The sequence below is a fragment of the Silurus aristotelis genome, assembly GCF_946808225.1.
Source record: "Silurus aristotelis genome assembly, chromosome: 5".
NCBI classification, from domain to species: Eukaryota; Metazoa; Chordata; class Actinopteri; order Siluriformes; family Siluridae; genus Silurus; species Silurus aristotelis.
The window spans coordinates 19595944-19622421 of NC_139578.1; the positions used below are offsets into that span (position 1 = coordinate 19595944).

At 38.9% G+C, this 26478-nt stretch overlaps 1 protein-coding gene across 11 annotated transcripts in view; it reads left to right on the plus strand.

The window, feature by feature from the left end:
- Window positions 1-24838, plus strand: part of pcdh7b (protocadherin 7b) — a 128787-nt gene extending 103949 nt beyond the window's left edge. For 5 of the 11 annotated variants that reach the window (XM_083541242.1, XM_083541238.1, XM_083541240.1 and 2 more), the window contains one exon: window positions 23699-24838. In XM_083541242.1, coding sequence (XP_083397368.1) covers window positions 23699-24135 — 437 coding nt within the window. In that variant the 3' untranslated portion in view covers window positions 24136-24838. Of the gene's footprint in view, window positions 1-22477; window positions 22497-23695 lie in introns of all 11 variants that reach the window. The other 6 variants (XM_083541234.1, XM_083541239.1, XM_083541241.1 and 3 more) reach the window with 3 other exon arrangements.
- Window positions 24839-26478: the final 1640 nt, after the last annotated feature.

The window sequence follows — 26478 nt, forward strand, 5'->3', positions numbered from 1 at the left end:
AATTGCACTGGACATTCTGCCATGTTTAGTCTAGGACACAAATGAACCTAAAGAGGCTAAATTTGTCTGAGAGCTATATACAAATAGCAAAATAGAGAGAATGAAAAAGGTCACTTTTTGACTACATTTGACCAGTTTACATGTGTCAGTTGTTTACATAAAATTTCACAACCAGTGTTCAGTCAGCCTAGTGTGTGTGGGCATTATATTGTGAAATTATCTTTTAATGGCTTGTAAATGCTTATCATAAGCAGCAGGCTGAAGAAACATTGTATAAAAGGTACACATTAAGACCACCTCAGACAAAACCACATCCCACCTTGTACTTTGTCTCTGTCACAGACAATGCCAAGAGCCAAATAGGCAGTGACACGAGCTAACCTTAATGTGTTGCTTGTCTGGCCACCCAGAGACTGTAACCGTTCTGTGTGAGACAAAATCTAATCTAAGGGCAACAACAAAAACTGAGCCATCTCCCCATGGTCTGGTTAGTGATTTAGCATGCTACGTGTCAGCAGCTATCCTTCCATGTCACTTCTCTGAAACGCTAATTTGACCCGATTGTCTCCAGAATTACTTAGTCCAAATTATTGCCCTGGACAGACCTGTTAATTCCGACTCATTTCATTCAAGCAGTGGGGGTGAAGAAAAGAAAAAGGTGAAGGAGTTCAAGAGAGGCAGGAGTGTATATGCGTGAGAGAGAGAGAGAGAGAGAGAGAGAGAGAGAGAGAGAGAGAGAGAGAGAGAGAGAGGGATTCACCCTGGAGACAAATTCTGGCTCTTAGGCTTCTTTGTGAGCACTCGCCATAGCGCTGTTAGGTCCAATGCAGTATTCATGTGGCACAATGCAAAAAGAGTGAAAGGCAGGAAAGAACACGGCCTGAGTGATACAGAATAAAAAGGAAATTGAGTGCATTAGGGTATTCAGATTTTAGCTGGTCTTTTTATCCTCCCCATCTCACTGTTTTCAGAGTGGACATATAAGGTAACTGTTGCCTGATAGCGTATTATTTAATGGAAGGAGTGATGCGCTGGGCAGCTGCCACAAAATAGAGTCAATCAAGTGAATGGCAGAATAAAGCAGGCTTCTGGCGGATGTCAGAGAAGAGAGTAGAGAAGGTAAGAGGATGGAGACGAAAGGGTGAGGAGAAAAACAGGAGCAGGGAATAGAAGGGAAGAAAATGGGAGAATGAGTGAGAGAGAGAGGAAAAGAGAGAGGAGCACTCGTAAGGCATTTTAAACACATCCGTTAGGGGCCCACACACACACACTCTTTGAAGCATAGCCCCATTATCGTGGACAAGCCTGAGCCAGAGACAGCATTCTAATGCACCAGCCATAACAGGACTTGATAAATTATTAATCAGACAAAACTGTCAGCATTATTACACCTGAGATGTTTTTCACAGGTTCCAGTGTCACTGTCCATCTTAGTGATGCTATTTAAAAAAAAAATAAAGTTAGATAGATAGATAGATAGATAGATAGATAGATAGATAGATAGATAGATAGATAGATAGATAGATAGATAGATAGATAGATAGATAGATAGATAGATAGATAGATAGATAGAGAGTGAGAGAAAGAGATGAAATTATTAAAATGGCAAGTATATTATTCACATGAAAATAAATAAATAAACTCTGAGTGACACCTTTAAGAACATTCCCTCCATTTGTTCAACAGAAGGAAGAATAATTTATTAAGAAGTGAAAGTATTTCAGGCATCTTAGTGTGATGCCCGCTGCGGGGTCCTTCTGTCACTGTGAAATATTGCTGATTCGGACACACAGGCAGAAGGAAGGAGGGAATAATGATTTGATCTTAGTGGGGGTCCTGGAGTCATCTGTTTCTTCTGCACAGAAAGCACTGTAACAATGGACTAGAAATTCACACTGTTTCACTGTTTATTAGCTTCATTGCACAATGCAAAATCTCCGTCTATTGTCCAGCTGCAAATGCTAAAATGTCAGCACTAGTATCTCACATATATTTGAAGTAATAGGGAAAAATGCCATTGCACAGAGAGAAAAAAAACAAACAACTGTTTTGTACATAGAAGGAGATGCTGTTGGAATGATTGCATGCACAAAAGAAAGCCCTTTCATAAACTAGGTGCTGGTTTTGGTTCCAGGCATTGTGATCTTAGTAACTGTGGGCTGATTGTTGGTGCAGAATGGTTTGAGTTTTGCAGAAACTGATGAAATGGGCTTTTATGAATAGTCTCTAGAGTTTGCTCAGAAAAATAACAATGAAAAATATCCCAGATTTGAGCAGAACTTCTGTGGGCAGAAATGCTTCGTATTATGAGAAAGGTTTAAGGGGAATGGTCAGACTGGTTCAAACTGACCAGAAGGCTACAGTAAAAACAGTAAAGTATCTCAATGCACAATATTGTGGCGGATGGACTCTAAGGCTACAGTGAAAACTGTAAGGCTACAGTGAAAACTGCAAAGTAAAAAGATCTGATGTCTTTGATGTCATCTGATATTTGTTCCTGCACTCATTAATAGACTGAACTGATGACAGTGGCTTGGTGGTTAAACTGGTGGAAACTAGACTCCAACTCTAGCACTTTCAGAAAAATTAGAATAACTGCATATCTGAAATTACCACCACATACATTTTATTAGATTTTTTAAAAAGATTTTTTCGGATTTTGCAGTGCTGATTGGTTCTTGTACATTGTGAAACCCTTCTTTTGGGTTTTTAGGCTGTAAGCGTGGGCGTTCAATGTCATGTTTCGTGATCATGTGTTTTTCCCCACCCACCAGTTATGAAAATCAATAAAAACAATAACTCTGCGGGTCTGACTCTTTTTTTTGTTGCTGCTTTTCAGCCACATTTTTATCAACATGCCATTACTTGAAGGGCAGCGGCTGGAGCAGGAGGAGGGGGGAAAGCAGACTGAAAGAAAAGAAAAAGGACAGAGATGAGAAAGAGAGATGCAATTTCGCCAGGCTGACTTCAGCTATCTATAAAGGGGAACTGTTTACAGATGAAAGTAATTTCATTTCATTTGCTCGCAGTAAAAAAAGGGGGCATGGCTGACGTGTTCTCAGAGACAGGAGATGTGCAGGTGCATGGCTGAAACCAGAAATAGCTTTAGCTCAGCAGAGGACGAGGGACCTTGGTTTGTCTCGCCTCTAATGCAGTACAAACAATAAAATGTGCACTTTTTCGCATATGCGCTAAGCGTGTGCTACTGTGAACCATCAACATTTTCATGTAAGATGTAATAAAGCAAAGCCTACCAATAGGCTCACTTTTTGGGATAAGCTTTTGATGTGATCTCAGGTTACATAGTATAATACCTGGCTTTAGCTAAAACTAATTCTATTCTTTGTTGTTCCAGTTTATTTACAGATTGTCTCTGACCACTACATTTTGCCCTTTAGTGAGTTGATGCCACAAGACTTAATGTGTATGCAGCAAAACACAGAGCAAATACTTTTTTTCTTTCCTAGTGCCTTTGTTCAATTGTGAAAGTAACATTTGTTCTAATACTCTGAATGTCAGACACCCCACTCTCTGTCGCTAGGGCAACAAAACTTGAACACTCCATGGCATAAACAGCTCATTTCCTGGGTGGAGAGGTTGCCGGGATATTTGTAGCCATCATTGATTGGAGCTTGGGTGTAATACCCATGGCACATCTGTTTAAATTAGGAGCCAGTTGCAAAGCAGTGTAAGCTTAGTGAGAAAGAGGATCATTTCAAGGACAACACAGCTTGCCTTCCATCTAATAGGCACAATATGGATTTCAAAAGGCAAAGCAGGAAGCAATCCACCATATGTTATGTTAAAAACCCAGCAATATGCACTGATAAATCCCATATACAATTTCGCTGAACCTTTTCTTTTCACCATTTACTTTAATTCGTAGGCCTTCTCTTCACACTCCCGAAATATCCAAAATGTTTTTGTTTTTTCTGTACTTCCCACTGAAGTAGAAAGGTCTGAAGAATTTAATTGCAGTTTGGGAACATTTGCAATTTGCAATATTAAATGCATCAATGATCACATGCCTCCCTCTATCCATTACGGTCCGACACAGCAAAGTGGCTAACCTGTTATTATGTACATGACCGAGGCTTTCACCACCACAGGACTCCTAGCCGTTAAATGTTTCATTGCCACCCCCTGTGTGGACTGTTATTATTACACTCGGATTTAGGGACTAATCTCTTTTTCAAACTATAATAAAATTAAGGCACACTGAGCTGTGATTGAAAGCCAGTTTGCCATTCAACAGATCAATTTTGCATCTCCTTCATACCGCCCTCTTTGCAACCCTACAGGATTCCAGCAATAATTCAGCAAACTTTGTAGACTGAAGGTTTGATGTTTTGAGATTGTGTTTTGAGAACACAGATCTTATACTAGAATCTATACTAGATTTGTATTTATGTTTTACATTTAGAATCATGTCTGGATAGTCCAATTGTTCTTACTGGTTTTCTAAAGTTACTCAGAATGCAGGCACACAAACACTGAAAAAAATCGATGCTTAATTTAATTGAGTAAAATTTTTAACCAGCCTGTTTCACAAAGCTCTACATGTGCTTGAGTGAATGTGTGTGATGGACGACCATCATTCAGGCCTGCAGCCTGAGGTGAGTAGAATTTATCAGTGTTGAATCTGGCATGGGTATGTGAGGCGGGCACTAATGTGGCATGTTTATAGAGGTGACTTTTTTCCATTAACCTATGTAGGAGTGGGCTCTGACTATCCCTTAGTAACCATGGCAGAGAGAAGAACAGTGCTTCCTACAGCTAGTAATCAAGGTTTTTTTCTTGTGGAAATAGGACATGTAACTAAGCAACATTTGGGGTTTATTTAAAAGAAGCTATTTAAAAGGTGCTTTAGGTGCTTGGTGTATTATACCCTGGGCCATTTTATGTTAGTGCACTTTGTGAAATCTTTGCATTGCAGTTTAAAAAGCTCTCAGAACATTCAGCTGCTTCTCTCTTTGATAAATATCTGTGTTCCTGCCATGTCTGCAGAGCAAAGCAGTCAATAAATCTCAGACTAATGTGTGCCGGAAATCTCTGCCTTTTCCAATATTAATGCCAGCTAGGTGGGCTTCGCTGTCCACTGTGTTTAGCGGCGCCAGAAGTGGAAAAAGACTTTCTCTGCTAATGGCACGATGCTTGGAGGCTAACAAGCTCGAGTAGGGCCTTTTCATCTTCCCACTGCTGTTGCTCTTCACCGAAGCCCATTACCAGAATGGCAGCCGTTTGCATGGCCAGGGGCAAAAATTCACCCTGCACTCTTTTATTGGAAATGGTATATATTTCTGCATAAATGTGTAGGCCTAGCATAATACAGTGCATACTGATATGCTGAAGACTAATTCCAACTTGATATAGCTTGCTGTTGAGGAAAATTACTTACAGTTATGGCAGTAAAGAAATTAGATTTCAGAGATTACAGCTGCATGATGTAAGATTTTGGAATTTTGTCCCCTCTCCAGTAGCTACCTAAAGACACACATTTTTCTAATGTGTGTGTCCTTCTCTATCGTTCGGATTAATCTAATGGCTGCAAGTAATTCAAATTTAATTACAATGAATTTAAAGTTAGTCTCTTCAGAGAATTTGTATCAAATTGCTTTCTGTGCTCTAAATCAAAGGGCTAAATAGAAATGAAACCAGTGAGGTACTAGCATACTATTTTGCAGAGTGGAATGAGGTTTGGGATGCATCCTAAGTATTTGCAACTCTGGGGATATAATTGTTTGCTGCTGTTTTCATTCGATCAGATTATCAGATAAGTATAAGACAGTACAGAAAAACTACACAGATGCTAGATGAAAAGGCACAGAGCCTTAAAAAAGGTTAAGGAGAGCAAAAAAATTATAGGTTTCTTTACGCATATTTAAGTTTTAGATGCATAAAATGCATAAAAAAAAACAGCAAATGCACCCAATAGCCATCTTATGTGTTCCCACTAGATTTATAGAGTTATAGGATAACCCAAACAGGTCTGTCAAAAATGAACAGAAGTATCTCTTGACTTGGCCTTACATAATTAAACTGAGCGTGAAGCTGAAAAACAAATATACCCATGACTCATGAACCAACCGCCTCAACATTAACCACTAATCGACAAGCTTTAACAGCTTAACCGGTCCACAACTCAAATGCATTCACTAGCGTTGCAGTAAAAATACAGGCTCTCTCAAAAATCTCAATGCAAAGAGCAAATGATCACTATTTATTTAATAAAATTCCTTCGACATGATCGCCATTACATTAATAAACATACAGTGTGCGATGTGTTTGCCATGTTTCCTCGTGAAGTTTTCTATCAAACTTGCAACAGCTTCCTGAACCAGTCATGAGAATGATTTCAATTCTTTCTTGTTTTGTCAAGACATTCTTATAGGATACTCTCTTTCGTCCTCTTTTCGACTTTTTCACACGTTACACTTTTATGTTCGATTCGTTTACACTTTCACACTTTCTCTCTCCTGTCAGTCACTGCATACCAACACCTTTTCAGCTGCATGAAGGTATTTTGTGTATCTGAGGTGGTGTAACACATATTCGAACCGGATCAACTTCAAAACAGGATGATCAGAGAGACTCACAAACATCAAAAAAATAACCTTTTTAATGAATCCTTTAGATTCTTGAATTTAAACTTATATTGCTCCTGTACTAGAACTGAGCAGTGATTGTATAAGGTGAACAGTCATATAGAGATTAAATGGGTCGCTTGCAATCCAGCTGTTGTTTAATCTTTTTTAGCTAATTAAATGATAATAGGCGATTTCATTATCAGAAAGCTTTTGTTCACCCAAAATTGCATAGTTTGCCTGTATGTTCTGTAATCTGTAGACATTATGAGCTCTTGCCCATGACCTATGTTTTCACCTGAGAATAAATAATTGCGCTTCTCCTGGGCAGGATGGTGGCTTGCAACCAACAACTTCCACCTGTCTATCACACTGAGTGACCGCTAAGTGTGCAATGACATGCAATGATACCATGGTGATAGTCTGCATAGACAGAAGCTACATTTATTATTGGAACGCAGAGGGAAAAAAGATGGAATGCATTTCAGCTTGGCTCTTTCTATTCACGCTGTAAAGAAGTAAAATCCTTTTTTTGGGTCACGCTTCTTTCTCTCGAGCTCTCGAACACACGCACACACAGACAGACACGTTCCCTTGCCTTTTTTCAGTCTTCTTTCTCACATTTTTATGTAGTCAGCAGTTGCAATGCTGAGAACACTTTTACATTTCTACACGCCTCCAAAAAAATTGTTATAACGAGCTAGCGCTTGCATTTCTCCCCCGTTAATATTTGATAGGCCTTGAAAGATGGTACGCTTTTTAATGACGTGTGTTTGTGCAAGATAACGCTCGAAATCGCAGAAAATAATCGCCGCCACGCTCTTCTCTAAGCTGCGAGATCACGTCACACACCGGTTCAGTTGGACTCTCGCCAAGCGCTGTCATTCCACTCTGCTGAGACAGCTGAACGCTTCATCGGTGGCAAGCTACCGAGTCACTTTTCATCATCCCTTTAATAATGCTAATGCACCCACATGCCGCGTTCTTTTAACGCATGCGTCCCACGATACTAGCTCCTCACGCCGCACAATGGATTAGACTTAGTCCCCGAGGGATCAGAATACATTTATCGAGAGCTGCATCCGCCTCTTTCTGAGGCACAGAAAGGATGAAATGAAGACATTGAAGTGGTGAAATGAAATTAAGTGGTAATTTAGAGGATATGTAAAAGAAAACATTGTGATGATTTCTGTCTAATGTGTCTTCTTTGTCTTTGCACTATGGTTATTCCTGTGAGCCGTGTCTGCTTGTCGGCATCTCCTCGTTGCCAATTCATATTCAGTATCGAGTTAAAATTTCTTTTCCTACTTAATGGTGTTTGTCTTGTGTGGAAAATTCACCTTCCACACCTCCATCATGATGTCCCCCTATCCCATTATCTTTTCCTATTTATTCGAAACAGCTTGTGATATGAGCATGAACACTGTATTCCTTTCCGACTAGGAAACAATGTGTGGCTTGGCCTAACAGGAAAAAAGAACAGAAGATAACAAGGAACAGATTTTTCTATTAAGTGAATTCAAAGTCTATTGGCAAAACCATCTTCACTCTTTGCTTGAACATGGGTCATGTTTAGACACTTCGGACTTGGCTTCTGGTCAAGTGCACTGGAGTCTAGCATGTTTTGAGGGGTTGACCGAGATGGACTTGTCCCAAACCCACATTCTGTCATGGCCTGGAAGGTTTATACACTAGAAGCACAGTCTGGGTTGTAAATGTCAGCGAGCTCAACAGACCAAGAGACAGAGCTAGCCAAGTATGAACATCGTACACTGTGGACTGACCTATTATGCTTCTCGCCCTAGCAGCGCTGTGTGCATATTTCAATTCCTTGCTAATAGTTCTGGCTGGGAACACAGACTACAACAAGAAACACATCATGTATAACATGAGACAGTAAAAATAAGGGTGCATATGGATTTTGTGGGTAGTTTTAGCCTGGAACAAAATAGCATATGAGCATTTTATTAATAGCTACTGTAGCTCCTTTTTTTTTTTATCTTGGTAAGTTTTATCGTCTTCCTGCGTTCTTGTCTGTACCCTGCAGACCTTTACACATTACAGAAGTATAAGTCTTATTAAATTCCTTCACCAATTACCGGCCTCTCTATCGCTCTTTCCACACTGCACCTTCACTACGGTGGGAAATGCACAGGGTAATATGCGAAGTATTATATTTTCAAAAAGGTGTTTCTGCCGAACTGAAATCTATTACTTTCTATAATGCCAGTCTCTCCCCCTTTAGTGTGTCATTTTGCAGATGCTATTTCTTTCTGTTCCTTTCGTCCTAAAAGACAGGCGTTATTATTGATAGGAAATAATGCAATGCCGAAGATATGGAAGCATAATAGCTACGTTTCTGATTCATGTGGCATTCAATCTCAGGTTGGGCGACTTCTTTTGTCCTCAGAAAAATGAGAAATATTGCACAATGTGATAGCATGGAAAAAGCAGTCATGAGCATTCTGTTTTTTTTTTTTGTTTTTTTTTTGTGTTTCAACAATTATTCAGAAAGCTCTAGCAGTAAATTAAAATGATAAAAAAAAAAATACATTTTATTTTGCACATTTCTCCAGTGACTAGTCTTGGAAATCCTCACACTTCTCTATTTTCTTCACCTTCACACTATAGACTTCTTCCCAGTAAGGGTCTTACATATTTAACATCACTGTGCTGGACAAAAATATTGCAGAAATATTGCAGCATTGTGGTGGGCAGAAATATTGCACAGAGGGACAAAAATACATCAAAATGTATTTTGATACATAATACATTATCCAAAATAAAGAACCTACCCACCAACAATACGGAGTGCTGAACATGAAAGCATAGACAAATTCTGTATTTTGTATTTTAAAAAGACGTCTGGTAGACAACTAATACTAGGTAATGACGGTATTGTTTAGAAACCACAGTAATGCACCGCACTAATTAAATTCAAATTTTCCCTAAATTTTTATAGTATTTCTGTAAAATAGAGTGACTTATAATTATTTCATTTATACAACTGAGCAGTTTAGAGTTAAGGGCCTTACTTTGAGGGCCCAGCAGTGACAGCTCAGTGTTGCAGGGGTTTATACCTACCTTCCGATTAGCCCAATGCCTTAAAATGTACTGAGCCCCCACTTCCAAATATTATGAATTATTTTAAAATCAGATGCTGTAAACTTTAAATGTCGGTATGTATTTGGGGGAAACCCTTATTTAAATCTTTTGTTAAATATCACAAATAATTTTAAACTGAAATAGGATTTTCTTTACTAATCATACTGGGAATACTGGAGAGGAGGCAGGATTACAACTTACACTTGGAGGTAATTCAGCATATCCAATTCACACACCAGCTTTTGTGGGAGGTTGGAGGAAACCAGAGAACCTGGAGAAACCCAGACAAACACGTAGATCATGGATGGAATAATATTTTAAGTATTAAAATATATACTTTTTCGAATATGGCTCAGAAATCCCTAGTTATTAAAAAAAAAAAAAAAAAAAAGAAAGTGTCGATTTATGTTGATTCCATCAATGTTGAAGCGACTAACACACACAAAGCATGTACAAAGCAACACATATACACACAGCATTGTCGCAGTCAGCTTACTATTGATTTAAAGTCATTTTTTCGCTTACTGGAGAGTGCCCTGGGCTTAGCTAGCCTTCAGAGCGATATGCTCTCGTGAATTCCTCAAGCTCTTTTTTTTTTGCTGTTATTTATTATGCTGATGTGACAGGCGGTGCAGTGGGAGGGGATGGATTTACATATGACCTTGCTTTATAGAGTGGGAACTTGTGGATAGTTTTATTGCTGCAAGATGATCGACTTTGTTGACTTTTCCGCTCTGCCAGAGATTTAAAGAAGTATGACGCGGGAGATCAGAATGCTTAAATCAACTTTGTGTGTGTACCTGTGAGTGCGTGTGAGTGTGTGTGTGAGCCAGTGTAAAACAGAATGATGGAATAAAAGATAGCGTTTCTGAAGTAAGATCCTGCTGTTAAGTTCCCCCTGGTGATTTCCCATCAGTTCGATACATCGAAGTCGAATCAATGATGAACAGTGTCACTGTGCTCATCAGGCTATAGTAAAGACGGCATGCTAAAAAACTTTTTCGAGTGCTTTATGATTATCCTTAGAGTGTGCAAACCCGATACAGTGAAGACTGCCTGATGGTATGAAAGTTTGATGTGGAAAAATTTCCTGTAGGTGCTGAATCATTAATGAAATGGCGGCAGACTGAATTATCAGTGCCCTTCCCGACTCTTCATGGCATGTTCTCAGTCAGTAAGCCCTCAAGCACAGAGCCTGAAGCTAAGGAAGGCATTTTACCTCAGCAACTCAACCCTTTCCGTTCTTTTTTTCCCCCCACATCGCTCTTTTCCTCCTGCCCTCCGTTCTCTGCCTTGTTCTCTAAACTGACCTCTGTAACAGCTTTTCTAAAGTGTACTACAGCGAATCTATGAACTGTTTTCAACACAAGGTGTAATTGGAGGCTCTCGTTGCACAAAAATCAAGTCTGCAGAAATCTAACGCAATTCTGTCTTCCCTCCTGGAATATCGTTTCAAGTCTTCTTGGCATTCATACAGTGGTCTGCGTACAGGCTCCCTTGCCACCTCCAACTGATTGATATTTAGAAACGTTTGAGGGGCCCAAATTGTTTGAACTGCTGCGTTCATAACAGACTCATCAGCCTCCACGATCAATGTGGATAAATATTTCCCACAAGCCATCAGCTTCAGACACAGCACTGCGCTCGCAATAAGGGGAGGGTCAAAAATCAATCTGTTGAGAGCTAGAGACTTGAACACACTGGAGAACCAATCCCATTTCAAGGCTATTTTAAAGAGCCCTGGCACATATAGTGGTGCAGCATTGGCAGTTAAAGCATAGGAAATGGATTGGAGTGCAGATATACAGCGGCTCTAAATGCACCGAGAGTGCAAATGTACTATGCGCTTTGGGAGATGCTCTTTTTTGGCATGATATGTCACTTTAGACTAAGTTAAAAAAAATCTTAAATTTATTCTATTACCATCATTGGCAAGGGACAAGACCTCCCCAAGTAAACCCTTCTCTCTCTTTTTCTACTTTGTTTATTTTGGGGTAGGAGAGGCATTTAATTGAATCACTTTGTCAAGAGGAATCATAGTCAAGCGGAGGAAGCGGCATTGGCGGCCGTTTTGATCGCTTAAAAGACGCCGGCATAAACCCCTTGTGAGCATACATTTAATAAAGCCCGCTCTTCTTTCTGATGAGTCAGGGTGAGAAACGTCAAACCCAGTCGCCTCTATGCTTTTAATAATACAGTCTGTGTTTCCGAGCCTGCTGCTAGCTTAGCTAGCATTATACGCTATTCTGACTCAGAGCTAGGGATGTTCCAGCCAGAGTCCCACACTTCTTATTCAGTCAGCTCTCGAAGAGGTATTTACAAACAGCACACACTTCTAGCAGAGATTTAATGGGTCCACAGAGATGCCTACAGAAACAACATGGCTTGGGGTCTGTGAGGTGCTAGATTTAAGTTCAGGTTGTTAAGAAAAACAATAACAACAACATATACACACACACACACACACGCACAAAAAAAAAAACCTTAAAATTTGAAAATTACACACAAAACCTTAAAGAAGTGCAATCTAGTGAAAGGCTGTGACAAGCACACACATTCCAATATTCACATCCTCACAATATAAGTGCTACCTGTTTTTACAACCCTACACCTGCATTCAGAAAGAATATGGATTCAAGCTGTCCCACAAATCTAGGCTTATTTATACAGATTCTGGTGCACACACACACACACACACACACACACACACACAAAGTGAAGCGGGTGGCCTCAGTGTTTTGTGTCAGTCGCTCCCCTGCTATGCCTCAGGTGAAGTAAAGAGGCTATCGATCGTTTAGTTCCAGTCCAGAAGAGCTCCGCAGTGACAATGCACCATGAAGGCAGCCTTGATTTAGCGCCACTGGCCACTGCTGCGGGATGGAAAGACACTGACACACGCCCAATCATTTCTGATAACACAGCACAACCTGCGCACACCCCGTGCATAAGTAGAAAGGGCCAATCTGACACAAAATTAGCCAAAAAAATACCCTTTTTAACAAACAACAAAGTAAATAAAAAGATGTATTGCACCCCATGAGAAATCCAAATACTGTAGCTGCTACAGTAGGTGTCACATTAACACCAGGAGACATTTTTAGATTTTTCCTGTAATTGAATATATTGTATCAGGTGTATTGAATTGCACAATATTGAATTCATTGACTTCAGACTTAAATTAGTAAATATGTTTCATGTGGTGCTTTGATTTAAAGTGTGTCATCACTTTGTACGAAGAAAGCACAGTTGAGGAAAGTTTTTTTTCTTTCTTTCTTTCTTTTTTTTTTCTTGCAGAACTCAATTACGAGCTTTAATTGGCCCAGGGAGCGCTTTCACAATTATCTGTTCCCACATCTAGCACCTGATCCAAAAACCAAAAATCATGTGAGTTATCTTATATTGCCCAGGGTGTTACTTGCCTGGCCTCAATTTGGCCTTTCTGTTTCATATGGTGAAAAAGTTTTGTTAATATTTCACATAACCTGGCTATTTAAACTCAATATAACTTACATCATAGTATGACATATGTGGCTCTTTATTGCTAGAGTGTCTCAATCCTGGTCCTATGTTGTTTTGGGGTTTTTCTATTTAAATGTGAAATAAATCTCATTGACCCCATTAGTGTAATTTTATAAACATAGATTTAGAAACTATTCAAACATTGGGAGCATTATTCGAATATATAAAATCATAAGTTGGATTAAATTGGATATATTTATTGAATCTATAGAAGCATGTCAGAGGGTTTTGTTAACTGACCAGCCAAACAGGTCAATAACAATAAAAGTGTAGAACGAATATAGGATTTTGGAAGTTTTGTTGCTGTATCGTAGCATGCCTTTACATATACACTTTAAATAGCACTGCAATAAATAACTTGTTTTAACTTCAAGTCGGTTTGGAGCAGAAAGTTTTTAAAACTCCAGGTTTCAGAAAAAAAAGAAGCTGAGAACTATTGCTATTTAATAGTTCAGCCGATTTTATGAGATTCAGAAGACAGGGGGAAAAAAAAAATGCACAGAAGCCTGTCGGGCCTCGGGGCTTTAATCCTCAAGAAATATGAACCAGACTAATTTTCACAAGGTTTACCTCGATTTCTGGAGGCCAAATCAGACCAAAAAGAAATTTGGTTCTTTCTCAAACTGTTGAAGGCTTGAATTGTACAGAATGTCTTTGAGTGTGGTAGCATAAAATGTCCCCTTTTACTTGAACTAGGAGACCCAAACCTGTTCCAGCATGACAATGTCGCTGTGCACAAAGCAAGCTCCATTAAAGCATGGTTTACATTGGTTAGAATAGAAAATTTTGAGTGGCCTCTAAAAGAGATCTGACGTCAACCATATTGAACACCTTTGGGATGAAATTGTATACTGATTGCACCTCAGGCCTCCTCGCCCTACATCGGTACCTGACTTTACTAACACCCTTGGGCTAAATATACAAGAATCTTGACAAACACACTGCAAAATCCAGTGAAACACCTTCCCAGAAGAGTGACTAAATATGGAAAAAGGATGTTCAGAAAGCACTTACAAATCTTATTGTCCAGTGTCCACCAACCTTTGTTCATTTAGTGTACGTTAAAGCATGTCTTGCTGTGATGTACTGGATGATTTGACAGTGGATTATTATTTAACATTTTAAACAGACAGTTACAGTAGCAGATTAGTTTGTGCATAATTGTATAGGAGGTGCTTTGAAATATTTACTTCTTATGCAAAACTTAAATACCTTTTTTCTCTCCTCTGTGCGGCTTTATCGTACAATTCAAAAAGTCTTATGAGTCTACTTCCATATATGTTTATGTCGAGATAGAGTTATTCAAGCCTTTTCTTCTTTCTATCCTCTCTTCCAGTTTCAGTAGTAAGTGGAGCAAAAAAAAACACAGCGACAGGGTTGCGGGATTTAATTGAAATTGTATTTTGACAAATACGCATTTAATGGTGTAAAATAGGCTATTGTGTGTGTGCGTCTGGAAGCGTGCGATAAGGCAAACTGCTCTAAGCCAATAAGACGCAGTCTAAAGACCGATAGAGAATAAAAAATAAAACAACACAGACCATAACACACCCACACACGCACTAGTAAAAAAACAGATATCTAAAAAAAATTATATATATATATATATATATATATATATATATATATATATATACACACACACACACACACACACACACACACACACACACACACACACACACACACAAACAAACATTAGAGATTTTAACCCAGGTCTATCTCCCTCTCAGCAAAGAGTCACTCTGAGCTCAAGCCCTACCATTTTCTTACACACACGTTGCCTGTTTCACTGTGTCTGTCTATTGAATGCCTTATACTCCTCTCCCCATCTATTTGCCATGTGATCTGTGAAATGAAAGTGGTAGTGCCTGCTATGAATAATGATTTCTTCTCTCTCTTTCTCTCTCTCACTTTTTCTTTTTTTTTCTTTTTTGGATAAATGTGGGGGGAAAAGCATGAGCTGTTCTATTACTATGCACTACATTATCTGCTTCTACATGGCACCTGCCTTTCTGTGAATGCAGGGTGTGTGCTGTGTGTTATGTCTTCATGGCAAAGAGACAATGACCCAGGTTGTGAGAGATATGATATAAAGACAAGAAAAAAAAAAAAAGGGGGGGGGGGGAAGAAAGTGAGCGATGGAAAAGGAGTTGCATTAGGTAATTGGCAGCCACATCATCACCAGAATGAAATTATGCTAGCTAATCTCCCCTCAATTAATCACAGTTGGAGTGGTCTAACCGTACACTAATTATTTCCTCAAGTGCTGTTCACCATCATAAGGACCATCGTTACCTTTTCAGCTGCCTGAAGGGTCTGCAGGAGATTTTCACTGTAATATTTTCAATTTATGGTAGGATATGGTTTCAGATAAATTGAAAACTGTAATGCATAAGCAAACCAAAATAAACTGTTGGTGGTGGTTAATAAAATGCAATATTAATAACTGATGGATAGACAGCTTGCATTTCAGTTGATCAGGGTTGCAGCAAAAGGCTTGTTGTGGTATAAAAATAGAAGTAGTAAATATTCATATATATATACACCAATCAGAAATAACATTCAAACCACTAGAACTTACTCTTGTTCCCCTTGTGCCAGACCTCTAAAGGTGTGCTGTGGTATATTGTGAGGTGGGGCATTAATGGATCAAAATTTATTTGTCTGGACCATCAGACAGATGCCCAATTGGACTGAAATCCTGGAATTTGGAGGCCAAGTAAACACCTTGATATATTTGACATATTCCTTAAAGCAATTCTGGACTTTTTTTTTTTTTTTAATGTACCTGGTCTGCAACAATGTTTAGGTCTTAGATCTAAAACTAACATTCAAATAAATGCAAAAACCCAAGGTTTCCCAGCTGAACATTCCCAGAGTATCACAACGCCTCCCCCAGTTTTCCTTCTTCACACAGTGCGTCTTGGAGCAAAGTCTTCTTCAGGGACATGACACACACGCACCCAGCTGTCTACATGATGTTAAAGAAAATGTGATTCATAAGATCAGCCCACCTTCTTCTTTTGCTCTGCAGTTCAGTTTATGATACTCATATGCCCACTGTGGGTGTTTTCAGTGGTGGACTGGAGTCAAGATGAGTATTTCGACCGGTCTGCTGCTTCCCAGCCCCATACACAGCATGTAGCAATGCACTGTTGTCTGACACCTTTCTATCACAGCCAGCTACAGTAGACCTTCTGTTAAATTAGACCAGATGGGCTAGCCTTAATGTGTTGTTGTGACCGTGCATGCCCATTACCCTGCTACTGGTTCACAGGTTATCCTTTCTTGGTACACTTTTGGTAGGTACCAACGACTGCATAGTGGAAACACCCCACAAGACCTGTCATTCTGGAGATAGTTTGACCTGGTTGTCTAGCCCATGTCAATTTAGCACATGTCAAAATTTAAATCAAATTAAATCAAAATTACTTAGGTCCTTACATTTGCCCATTATTCCTGCTTCCAAAAAAATAAAATAAATCAGCTTTAAAAACAGACTGTTCACTTACTGCCTAATAAACCCCACTCTTTTTGCATGTGCCATTGTGATGCGATAAAAATTTTAATTAAACAATGGTATTAATAACAAAATTAATAAAAGAATATAATATAAATATTTTAGAAAATCAAATACTATTTTAAATAGCTAAAAGAGGTTAAAACGAAAGATCAAATATTGAGCCAAAAAAATATCTGCAGAAAACAATGCATGTCCCTCCAAAACAGGTTTCGAACTTTGGCTGAACATGAATGAGACAAAGGCCAAAAAAAAAAGAAATGAAAGAAAAAAAAAAATAAAACACAAAGTGATGTCAGTTGCATGCTCACTGTACCATATTGGACATAACTCTTGTCCGTGCAATGTGCTGCTTTGTGTTAGGTTGGGCTGTTTTACACTGTTGCCCAAGTTTACTGATGCGAGGCCTTTGAAAGCATATGCAACTGGATACTGAACCTACTGAAGCAAACCAGGTCAATGTTCACTTCAGCTCTTCTCATCTTGCTATCATAATAGTGGCCTTCTTTTCATTCAGTGGAACACCTCAACAAGTATGCTTTCATTAATAATGCTAAAAATGCTGCTCAGCTAAAGAACAGGCGTGGACTTTTACAGCATTTGCAACTGGAATACAAACTACTCCATATATTTTTGTTACTGAGTAAATAAACATGCATTTATTAGCAAATCAAGGACTCCTTGTAGTGCTAAAATCCATGCCCAACGTGAACACCAATGATGTTATCCTTTTGCTGACACATATTTAGCTATGGAATTCCTATTAATTTTAAAAACGCATACAGCATGCATGTGAACACTTGTTCAGAATGGTGTGGGTCTCGAAGGGCTTTGATAATTCCCATTTCTCTTTAGCATGCATCAAGGCTTTTACACATGGCTGGGCTAGCGCCTCATTATTGCCAATAATCAGTAGGTTAGCTCTTGGCCCACTTACGAACCAATTAAATGGATATGACGTAAGGAAATCTCTCACTTCTCTACCTCCCTTGTTCTCTTTTATATGCCTGTATGATGGACAGGCATAATAAAAGATAATGTATTATCACCACCACACTCTTAGTATAATCCTTTTAGTGCAGAGTGTTGTTTGCATTAGGAATTGTTGAGCACTTTACATTTGTAGTTATACACTGCAAACTACACAAAAGACTTTTCTGAAGCTTCGTAACTGCACTCGGTGAAGGAAAAAAAAAAAAAAACGGTTTGTGAGAAGGAGAAGCGGCTCCCTGGTCTCTCTTTTTGGTAAAATGGGAAACATGTGACGTGTCCCAAGACAGGCAAGTTAATGAACTGTTAAAGAGGGAGAATGTGATGTTTATTACATTGTTAAAGAAAAAAGGAAGGTACAGAAATCTGGATTAGAGTGTGAGAGGAGAAATGTATTGACACTCACACTAGCTTCTTATTGTAAAAGTGGAGTGCAGGAAGCATGTGAAACTTTTGCAAGCAATTTAAAGACTGAGTCTGTGGTTATTTTTATTAACTTTATTTTGAGGCTAGTTGAAGTGTAATATAGCGTGTGTCTTCGTGGGTGTGTTTTTTGCAGCATGGCCATGCTGTTGTGCATCATCGTTACTCAGGAGTGTTTATATGCTGCCTGCTAATCCATTAATAATTAGACTGTTGGCTTAACTGGAATAAAAATAACATTACGGAGTAAACTGATTGAGGCCAATGCAAATTACATTTCTATTTGACTGAAGGATGTGGGTATAATCCCTTAAATAGATAAATAATTTGACTACTCCGTCTGCAAATATCTCTAGCTGTACATCCGACGTAATGGCACAAACTAAATGTAAGTTCATGTGTCATTATTAGAGTTTAGAATTGTTTATGAGTTTGAATCCAGATTAGATTTATAATGTATAGCTTTATTTTGTGTCTGTATGCTGGAGATGCCATAATAAAAAAAATAAATAAAAAAACCCAACAACAATGGCAATTAAACATGCTGATTTTCCATTAGATTTTTATGTATATATGTGCAGTTTTGGTGCATATTACATGTACCGTCCATGCAAAGATTTTTCAACACAGTTAAGCAAGCATGTACACAGTTCTTGTTATTCTCTGTCACCCACACACAATCACAAGCCCAGACTGGACAGAGGGGTCAGCATTTGCCTGCAGTAGTGTTGTGGCTGGGATTCCCATCCAGAAAACACAGATCAAAACACCAGACTGTCGAGGTCAGCATTTCTCAGCAGGAAAATGCTGATATTACAGTCAAGAAAACACACACAGAGAGTTACTATCCTTTCCTTTAACTCTTTTAACAGAAGCCACACACATACACACATTTCAAACTCTTCCAAATCTTGCTGTCAATCACTTGGGTGTCTGGCCCACATACGACCCTGCAGTTTCACTGTCACTAGCCGCCTGACAGCAAGGAGCTGACTGTTCCCAAGAATCCACTTTTGTCCGCATCTAATTAACTTGCAGAATAGCTCAGAACCATTTCTTCCGCTGCACCCCATCCTTCATCCCTCGTTCTCAATCGTTCTGGCGGTTTGAAGCTTATGCCTCTTTTGAGTGTATTCAAAGGGACTAGCAGGAAAATGGCACACAATATGCACTGAGCCCCAGTTGGCAGAAAAGCCCACTATGCAGCACGACAGTTAGTACGCTGCCGAGCATTTCCGGCCCAAGCATGGCCCCATTTGTGCAACTCCTCCGAAGACTCAAACTGAAGTCTTCAAACTGACTGGAGGTTTAGATTTAGGGTCAGTGAGACTTTGAAAAACCCCATTAAGAAGTGAGAGTGTGCCTCACACATGCATTTTCCTCAATAGAATGACCTTTCACTGTAATTCTGAGTGTGTGTTTGTGTGTGTGTGTGTGTGTGTGTGTGTGTGTGTGTGTGTGTGTGTGTGTGTGTGTGTGTGTGTGTTTGCCTCTCTGCCACTTTGTGTAATAATACGCTTGAATGAGAAGTGCACTTGACCTTGTTAGCCTGCTGCAGAATTTATATAATACCAATCAACTAGATCCCATTTTGACTCTTTGCCATGTTCAGTGTCTTTACAAAAGAGAGGGCAGATTTACAGTGAATTCCAGATCGAATATACATTAGGGATTAAATTATACATGTTTCCAGCAGAGGGAATACACAGACTATTGGATTTGTTCAGGTTTATGGTATTTATTTGATTGAAGAGAATTATCTGCATAATATGCATACAATGAAAGGAAAGCCAGATACATATGAAATAAATTGCAATTACATGCTCCTTAGCCATACAATGACCAGCATCTAAACCAGAAATATGCATCTGTACAAAATGCAATTAACTTTATATAAACAATGCTTATAAATCTGCTTTACAAAAAGACATGAAATGCATAATATTTCTAATATGGATAACTTTCTTCATAGTTATAGAATATAATGATAAACTTTTCCTAAACCAAATCTTACTACAGAACTATGGATTGTAATCTCTGATGCATTACTGATCATTCAAATCTTTCACTGCTTTCCACTGACTTCAATATGGCCAGATGGTTTTGTTGCATTGACTGAATCTGTCATCTGAACAGAAAAAAATAGAAGAAGAAATTAATATGTTGGCCTCATCTGTACTTCGAACAGAGAAAGTGAATAACTCTCCTTCAGAGATTAAACCCAAAAGGCAGAGATTAATCATACCCCAGTAGGCATTCATATTCAGATGCCTAGACAAAGAGTTTGCATTCAGCATGCAGCTCTAATAAATTCCCCTCCAATTACATTACATTTCTTTAACCCTATTTATACCTTTTCGTGCATCCTGCATCTGGATTGTGTCCTGCTAATAAATGTTAACCACATGCATTTATATGTGGAATCAAAAGTGTCTCAGGATAGCCAAATCCAATTGCTGCTAGTGTTCTATGCAAATCAAGTCATTACACTTGACCATTAATGTCCTGAGGAGTTATATTTGTAAAAGTGTGACTTAGATAACCCTGGCAACCCTTAATTAGTCAGGGTTCCATTCATGAAGAAAGTCTCAAAAAAAAGAAAGAAAAAGAAAAGGAAGAAAGAAATGGAATGTGAAAAAAAAAACAAAGACCTGGGGAGTGAATTCATAAGAAATGCTCTGTAAGAGGGTTGAGGGGTGGCTGGAGGCTGGAGGCTTAAGTGGTCAGAGGGAATGATTGAGGTGATATGATGACCAGCTGCACTCTGACACTTTAACCAACAGCCAGTGGTTTAGTGCTATTTGGTTCCCCCTGGGGAGCTCGCAAAGAATTCAGGGTAAAGGCTGAGAACAGCAACAAGGCCGTGATGGCTTAATTGTAGAACAAATTTCTGTGTGTGAGAGGGAGAGGGAGAAGGAGAGGGAGAGAAACAGGTGTAGTGGAGACAAACCCACATCCTGATGGTCATTATAAGGCAGACAGTGAAGTGTCAAGCAGGAGAAGTAAAAGTGAGATCTTATTGCCCTTTCTCCACTAGTACAGGGAAGAGTGCACTGGATATCATTTTCAATCCTGGAATTAGTTTAAATTTAGTTTAAACTTAAAATTTGTTTGTTTAAATGATGTGTAATTTATATATAATACTGTTGTGTAATTTATATATAACAGTTAAGAAATATAAAAATGTCAGGACATGCTGTTATAGGAAAATTAATCACTGATGTGTGTGTGATGCTATTTAGCATGAATGAGTGTTAATGTAACAGGCTTGAACTTGGTGCCATCATACAAGCCAGTGTGTATGTTACAATAAGAATAACATATTAAAGCAAGCAAATTAATGCTCCTTAAGTCTTTGATTTGCCTCACTGCCCTCTGATGATAAAAGATTTCTCTTCACCTTCTAACGAATCGATAGCTGTAGTAGTTTTCTACCATTTTCTAATCTGCACAAGTGCCACATTACATAGATTTCTGCATAGGGTGTAGCAGTGTTCGAAAAGTCGGCGTGGTGTTGTTATAATCGACTGGCTTTCGATCTGGGACCGCACACACACTCATCAGACTTAGCGTGACTGAGCATGCTCTAGAGCATGACTCAGCTTATCAATCGTACCTTCACACCTCTCCCTAGAGCTACTATTCGTCGGACTTGACTTTCTTAATGGGAGCCCAGCGTGAGTGAGCATTGCAGTCTCCCAACGTGGTATTTAATGACCTACTGTGGTACTAAGGTTCATGTCAGCTTCAGTGAACCTTAACTCAACCCATCACGAATCAGAGGCTAATGGGATCTCGCACGGGAGCATGTGAGCAACAGCCTAGCAACAATCGCCAAGGTCAGGTGAACATGTTCAGGGTTGGCGGAGGTTAATATAAGGGACCTGAACAAGGATTCGTAAGGGGGAGAGGAAAAAAAATGTACAGAAAGCTCTTATTGGAAGGGAAAAAAATGTAAGTGTGTGACTAGAGGATTATAGATTTGCATCATAGATTTTTTCTGTTTTGCACTAATAAACTGCATTAACAGGAGAGACAAATATTAATTTGCTTTAGAATACTTGAATTAGTAGCATATTTTCTATGAATGCTTTCATTAGATTTTGTATTTGTGTTGGTTTTTTTTTCTGTGACTAACTGGTGCTTTTCAAAAGCAAGTTCCAACACATTTGTTTGTGCACATTGTCTCAAGTTTTTCTCACCTGGTAAATCAAGTTTGCTATAACACATTTGGCAGCTCTTTTGTTCTTTTTTTATTTTTTTTTATTTTTTTGCAAAGATAAAGCACTGTGCAGAAAACAAATGGTGATTCTATCTCATTTTTTCTTTACAGGAGAAAAAGAACAATAAAAGTAAGCCATGGTTAAAAATTTTCTTTAATCTCTTCAGTCAGAGACAGCATGCTTTCTTTTTTAGATTTGCACTCACCCCCTCCGTTGCTTGTGTCATACCCTACATTTGGTCATTAACCGACCACCTTTGACATGAAAGCTTTGGCACTTTGACACGAAAGAACAACCAGAAACAGCGAGAAAAAAGCTTTTTCTGTATGCTTCCATTCAGTTTCCTGTGCAATCCAGACTGGTCCATGTTTTTTTTTTTTTTAATTATGCTCATTTTGTCTGCTAAATAAAAAAAAGTTTAGTAATGTTTTGTTGTTGTATTAATTCATTTATTAATGTATTTACCAGCCCACATGGCTGCATATAAGTTGGCAGTGTTCAGATGAAGAATATATGCTCGATCTCACTCTGAAGCAAAGTCCTTGAGTCTTCTTGTTTCTTAATTTATCATTATATCATTTTAGAAAAATCTGATCACACACAAGGTTCATAAACTCAGTGTTTACAAAGTTGTTTCTGTGCTGTTGTACAAGAGTACAGTGGTTCAAAACATTTTATTTTACATTTATAATAAACTGCTATGCTCTCTGGGACTTTAATTGTGTGAGTTTCTAGAATAAGAATATTAATCAAAAAGGAATAAATAAAAAAAAGAAACACAACAAACACACACACACACACACACACACACACTGCTACAGACACAAAAAGGCACCAGGTTAAATAGACACCCAGAATGGAAGTTGGACACCATTTGTTTTAGGTTTTTAAATCACAGAACAGATGATTTGCCCCCACGTTTTATTTTCTTTTTTTGAAGCATGCCGTTCTTTCGAAAGAACTCGCATCACCTGTTTTGTTCTTTCTTTCTTTTTTTCCTTTCAACTTCTAGTCTTGATGTTGTTATTTTGTGTTACGTGGTATGTGTAAACCATGAAGCTCAAAAAAAAAAAAAGATTGTTTTGCTGAAGAAAAACAATTAGTTCCATTTAATCTGAAATAAATTTATCAGTATACTTCGATGCACCATGTTAATTGTAATGTGAAATGAAGTATTATATGGCATCATTTTAGGCTTCATGGGGCACATAGCACACAAAATTATAAAAGGAAAAAAAAAAAAAACTTTCTTCTCAGGGGGTTGAAGTTGAAAAATTGCTGCTAATACTATCTCTCAATAATTTCTTTTTTTTTTTTGTATGTTTAAGCAGACTCTCGGCCCCTGCCGGATGTAGCCATGACGGGGAAGTGTACGCGCGAGTGTGACGAGTATGGCCACTCAGACGCCTGCTGGATGCCGGTGCGCACTTCACCCGAGCGCAGGTCCAAGGCCACCCCTCCCAAACTCTCCACCTTCAACTCGAGCTCAGCCGGGTGCAGCGGTGCCGAACCAGCCACGAGCTCTGATCCACTCGCCGTGGCCAACGGAGAGCCCTCACACCTCCTTGGAGACCGCAACCGCAATCTCCTCAACAAGAAAATGGCCTCCTCCTCTTCCTCCTCCTCGGCCTACGATGCTTTCGGTTCGGCTGCCTTCTCTGCTAGCGATGAAACGTCTCGGCCTGTTGAAGAGATTCCGCTGGCACCCACAGGCGAATATAAACCTACGCAATGCGGGACGCTTACTAGGCGTGAGGTTTACCTGTGAAACGTCCTGGTGAACGAATCACGAGTCACTATTTCATCCTACAATGACTCCGGCAATCTCAGAGACGCCTTATAAGCGCCAAAGCCTGGTATGAAATGTGTGCTTGTTTGATATAAGCAGTGAATAAAAGATGTAAAAAAAAAAAAAACAGAAAAAAACCACGGAGAATAGTTTTGTAGATGTGGAGGAGACAGAGGAGGAGGAGAGAAAGACAGAGGTGGAGAGAGAGGGATGCTGGTGGATGAGTCCTGTGTCATTTTGCTGCTAGCATTCCGGGCCCTCTGACTTTTTCCCAAAGTGCTGCCTGGTTGTGTAGAATTCATCATAAGCATGCATGCAAAATCTAGCCCTTAATGACTTGGACTACACGTCTTAGGACTTTTTATTTTTATTGTATTATTCTTTTTTTTTATTATTATTAATGCTAAATAGATGGCAAGAGGCGAGACTGGTGCTGTTTTATTTTTTATTTGATAATCTTTAATTTATGTGAAATGTCCCTGTAGAAGATTGAAATTGTTTGCTTTATTCATTTTGATTATTGTATACTTATGCAATCTGTCCAAGCACTGGACTAGTTACACTGAACAACCATAGCATTCAAAGAGACCAAAAACATCAAAACTGGCCAATTGTGGACAAGAACTGATACATAATGTTATCAGTGATGGAAATGGGAAGCAAAACAAAAACCTGCCCCCCCCCCTAAAAAAAAAACAAAAACCCTGGAGCACGTCTTTATGAACTAGTAACATTTCCAATGACTCTATCCTTTACAATGGGTTTGTACATATCTAAAAACGGCAAGCGTTAAATGGTGAACGTACACTGCAAGATGCGAGTTTACCTGTGTGCCTATCTGCTTTTCACACACACACACACACACACACACACACATGCACGCTCACAGGCTCTAACGTGGATGACAAGTTGTACATAAATACACTGAACATATTTGGGACACATACTTTATACCTAAGCTGTCGACTCACCAAACGCTCCACCCCTGTCTTTTCTCTGTACACTGCTGCATTGTGGGAGTTGTTGACATTTCTTGGGTCGCCAGTTCTGTGCTGTAATTCCACGAACACCGGCAACTCTAGGAGTTCTTGACATGATCTATGCCGTCTTTTTTTTGTTGTTGTCTAAGACTTAAACTGAAGCTCTTAGTGACTTATGGCACACAATGAGTTACACGTGCACACAAACACAAATGGCACCTTACACACTCTCTCTCACACACACACACACGCACACACGCACACACACACACACACAAATACATATAGGACCTAACTGGCTATGAGGATCTCTCGTTTGATATGTGACTAGCTACCAGGGAAATGATTACGATGACTTGGTCCCACGGACCACATGCTTGGGCTGGTCCTGTAAAACATTCTTAAAGTATGAGTGTTAAATTGAGCAATAAACCCAAGGGATGTTCAAAGTAGTCATTCTCAGATCATGCCTACCTAAAGTCCTGAAGACTCACATGAAATGACTAGTCGACCAATTAAATTGGTGAATACTAATAAAAAAAAAATAAATAAATAAAATACCACGGGCATGAGGATCCACCAGCTAAATAGATTTGTACAATCAAAACAGCTATCTTTACGATGTCATTGGGCTATAGGAGCACTTTAGTCATGCAAAAACAAAACGTTGCCATTTAAATACAAACCAAAGTCCTGGGAAGAACATGACTGGTTATTTGCTATAAAAAGAAGGCGGCCAACTGAAAATTGAACATGGATGCATGTTAATGTAAAGACACATGCACGTTTACCCATAAAGTCTGAGGCTAGAGAAACAGATGATGTCCTTTCTAAACTACACACACTTTAATACAAACACACACACACACACACACACACACACACACACACACACACGCATTCTCAATGTAAGGTCCTTGATAAAACAAGAAAAAAAAAATAATAATAATTAAGTAACCCAAGTTTGTGGTTGAGTGTACACTCCTAAGGCTCAAATCCTGCCTGTACAACCGAGTGACAATAATCCAATGCAATGGAATTACTCTTTTTGTACGTTGGAGAAACCAGAGTCTGAATGGACTGCACTTATTATTTTTGTTTTTCTTTTCTCGCAGCCTGAATCTATAGTCTGTGTTCTACTTGTCGTTAAAAAAAGTGCTCTGATGCTTATCCACTGTATACAGAAATATGTACTTTTTATTGCACGTTTAAAAGGGATTCTACTTCACATACTATGAAGGCAAAAAAAAAAAAAAAAGCAAAAAAATGGAAATGGATTAAAAAAAAAGAAAAAAAAAATCTTGGAGATTTTGGAGGTCCATTGCTTGCTTTTGTTAAACGA